The following is a 2851-nucleotide window of genomic DNA, read 5'->3' as shown; positions in this document are numbered from 1 at the left end:
CCACTTCTGGAGTCACCAGCAACCTCAGGTCATGAGGGATATCAGTGCAGCAGCACAGCCTTAGTACCCCTGGTACTGTTAAGCAGAGAATTGCCAGCGCCCTGGCAAGGACGACACCAACAGTCCTGGGTACCAGTTCTGGTGTTTAGGGACTGGAACAGGAGTAGCAGTCGTATCTTACATGCCACAGCCAGAACTGGGCTTTTCCCTTAAAAGTTCCTGAGGCTGAGGTACATCCTGCCCACCTTCACAGCTCCCACCTTCCCTGCCCTGCGTTATGGAGTCAGCCAGACTTGCTGCAGATGGTGTCACCAATGGTGATTTCTCACTGTTGCCCTTTTCAGAGGATGAGGATGGCAGTGACTGTATGGTTGCCTCTGGAGCTGCCTCCTCCAGGGAGTCATGGCCAGGTGCTCTGCTCTGCTCCAGGTTCAGTGCTTCTCCTGGGACCTGCATGCAAGCCAAGGTTGCAAAAACTATCAGAAAAACAGGCACCAAAAAAAGTTCCATCATTCTCCTGCATCATTCTACCTTCTGTTACCAGTGTGCCACACCTTCCCACCAACAGACCACCTCAGTCTCTCTCACCTCATCCTGAGGGTGGCTACCACCACCTATGGGGTTTCCTGCGTCTGGCATGATTTGTGTCTCATTCTCTGGCCACCCCCAGAGACCCCGGGCTTCTTCTGGGAACACACAGCTTGCATGGTGTAGCTCAGAGCCCTCTGCCTCTGCTTCACTGCTTCTCTCCTGGCCTGTCTGGACCAGGGCTGTCCTGGTGTCCCCTCCAGCTGGCTGCTGCAAACAGGGTGTCCCCGAAGGGTTTGGAGCTGCCTGCCTGGAGTGCAGGCGGCTGATAGAGACGTAGTGGTAGTCGCTGCCTTCTGCATTAAGCACGTAACCTGGCAGAACCATTCTTCTGAACTCCTGCAATACAGGGAAGAATAAGCATCCTGCCAGCTACGTGTATGACACTGTCTCAGGGGACTGTCTTTACCTCCTTGAACTTCTCCAAAGAGTGTTCAGGTCCAAAGACAAACTGGAGTGGCACCACCTCACTGTGGCAGCTGGGCCGTCCCTTGGAGTTATAGATGTGGGTGGCCACCCGGTGCAGAATGGAAGTGCTGATGACCTGTGAGTGGTGCAGCGCAGACACAATCTCATCATCCAGGAGCCAGCGAATCTGAGCAGAGCAAAGACACGGAGCAAGACCTAAGTGACCTGTATTTGCAAGGCTGCCCCAATTCTGATTCAAGTCTGAACAGGATGAGGGCAGCCCCTCTTATCCCCTACACCCCTCATCTCCTTCTGAATGTATCTAAGAAAAGGCCTTTGGGAGACAGCTCTGCCTGTCCCAGCCCAAGAGCAGTAAAAATTTTGTCAGAGTAGTCCCACATTTCTGGGCAGCACAAGGCCAATGGCCTGTGTGATACCAGCAAGACCTGATAGTTCAGTTGACAGATGCTGCTGCCTGGAACAGGCTAGGATACATGCACTGTCGACACATTGCTCCAGCTGGAAGCAACAAGTAGGCAAGACTGGCTTACCTCATTCATAGTGGCTTCAATAGCCTGCCTGTGCACTCCAGGGAGGTTGGAAAGCGCAGGGTGCCTAGGAGAGGAAAGAATCAACCAGTCATTCTTGCAGCCACCACAGTGCAGCTCCTAGGCAGCAAAAGGAACCCATGAAGGACTTGCTGCACCCGCAGTGCCATACCTCTCATCTCCTGTGGACGGGAGTCGTTCCAAGTTGTGCATGATATCCTCATCTGAGCGGAAAGAGGATGGCTGCCCTGGAGAGCGTGTGAAGGACACGCTGCTCTCTGAAGTGCATCTGTCACAGGAGAGAGAGAGTGGGCTGAGCATCAGCCTTTTGAGCCACAGAGGATAAACAGACACAGGCTCCAGAGAGGGAAAAAGAGATCTCTAGAGAAGGTGAGTCTATCTCGGAAAAAAATTATTAGGTTGTGACAGGCTCTGTGAGAAGGAGAATCCCAAATCTCAGCAAATGGAGAGGAGCTAAGACTGGCTGGCTGGGAAGGGCAGGCAGAGGGTGGCTGAGTGACTGGGCCTCTTTCCACCTACCTGTTATGGAGAATGTCTGCGTTCACAACTTCTATCTCCAGGGGCAGTGTCAGCACAAAAATGTCCAGGGTCACACAGAGGTCACCCAGGTCAATGGTATTCAAGCCCTGGCAGCTTTCCAGGCAGCCCAGAACTTCCCCTGAGGAGAGATCACAGACAAAGAGAATCAAGCAACAAACAGCTCTGCTTACACACACACAGCCTAGTGGCAATTACAGAGACTGCAAGAGGTAGCTCTCCCACACAGCTGGACAGGCTCAAGAGAGCCACCATCCTCCATCACCCCTTCATCCTTCCACGACCAATCCCACAGCAAGTGAGAGATCTAGTGAAACAGCCTTTGTCTGATGCTGGGAAACCCTGGGGGCTCCATAAAGGGAGTGCTGGTTCAGAGGACTGCTGTTTAGGACACAGCATGTTTATTCCAGGGGCTGCTCACCAAACAGGAACCTGACGGAAGCTCTTACTGCTTTTTAAGTTCACAGCGAGCTTGGTCTTACCTAGACAAGTTGGCAGGGACTGCACAGGCATGGAGCTGTGCTGGCTACGCAGCTTCACTGAGCAGGTAAGGTGCACAAAGAGCGGGGGCATCTCCTGCTCCAGGAACTCCTGCTCATTGAGTGAGTCCCCTCCCAGCACACTGAAGGAGTCGTCATCCTGGTTCACCGTGTTGGAATCTGAGAGGGAATCTGTGTCTGGGAACTCATGCTCAAGCTTCTCACGGTATTCCACCTCCAGTTCCGGATCGCTCTCTGTGGCAATGCAGC

General features: G+C 53.3%; 1 protein-coding gene across 1 annotated transcript in view; it reads right to left on the bottom strand.

Annotated features, from left to right (window-relative positions):
* Positions 1-260: 260 nt before the first annotated feature.
* The window catches only part of LOC104501177 (protein SZT2-like), a gene marked incomplete at its 3' end in the record, with an annotated part of 32248 nt that continues 29657 nt past the window's right edge, over positions 261-2851 (bottom strand). Inside the window, exons 32-38 of the mRNA XM_010144941.1 lie at positions 2585-2851; positions 2085-2223; positions 1717-1833; positions 1548-1611; positions 998-1183; positions 589-927; positions 261-450 (exon numbers count right to left, since the gene is read on the bottom strand). The exon at positions 2585-2851 is cut by the window's right edge and continues 7 nt beyond it. Of these exons, the coding sequence (XP_010143243.1) occupies positions 261-450; positions 589-927; positions 998-1183; positions 1548-1611; positions 1717-1833; positions 2085-2223; positions 2585-2851 (1302 nt within the window). The remainder of the gene's footprint in view (positions 451-588; positions 928-997; positions 1184-1547; positions 1612-1716; positions 1834-2084; positions 2224-2584) is intronic.

This window comes from Buceros rhinoceros, unplaced genomic scaffold (genome assembly GCF_000710305.1).
Source record: "Buceros rhinoceros silvestris isolate BGI_N320 unplaced genomic scaffold, ASM71030v1 scaffold10251, whole genome shotgun sequence".
Classification (NCBI taxonomy): Eukaryota; Metazoa; Chordata; class Aves; order Bucerotiformes; family Bucerotidae; genus Buceros; species Buceros rhinoceros.
The sequence above is the reverse complement of the archived record's forward strand: the minus strand, read 5'-3'. Positions and strand labels throughout refer to the sequence as shown.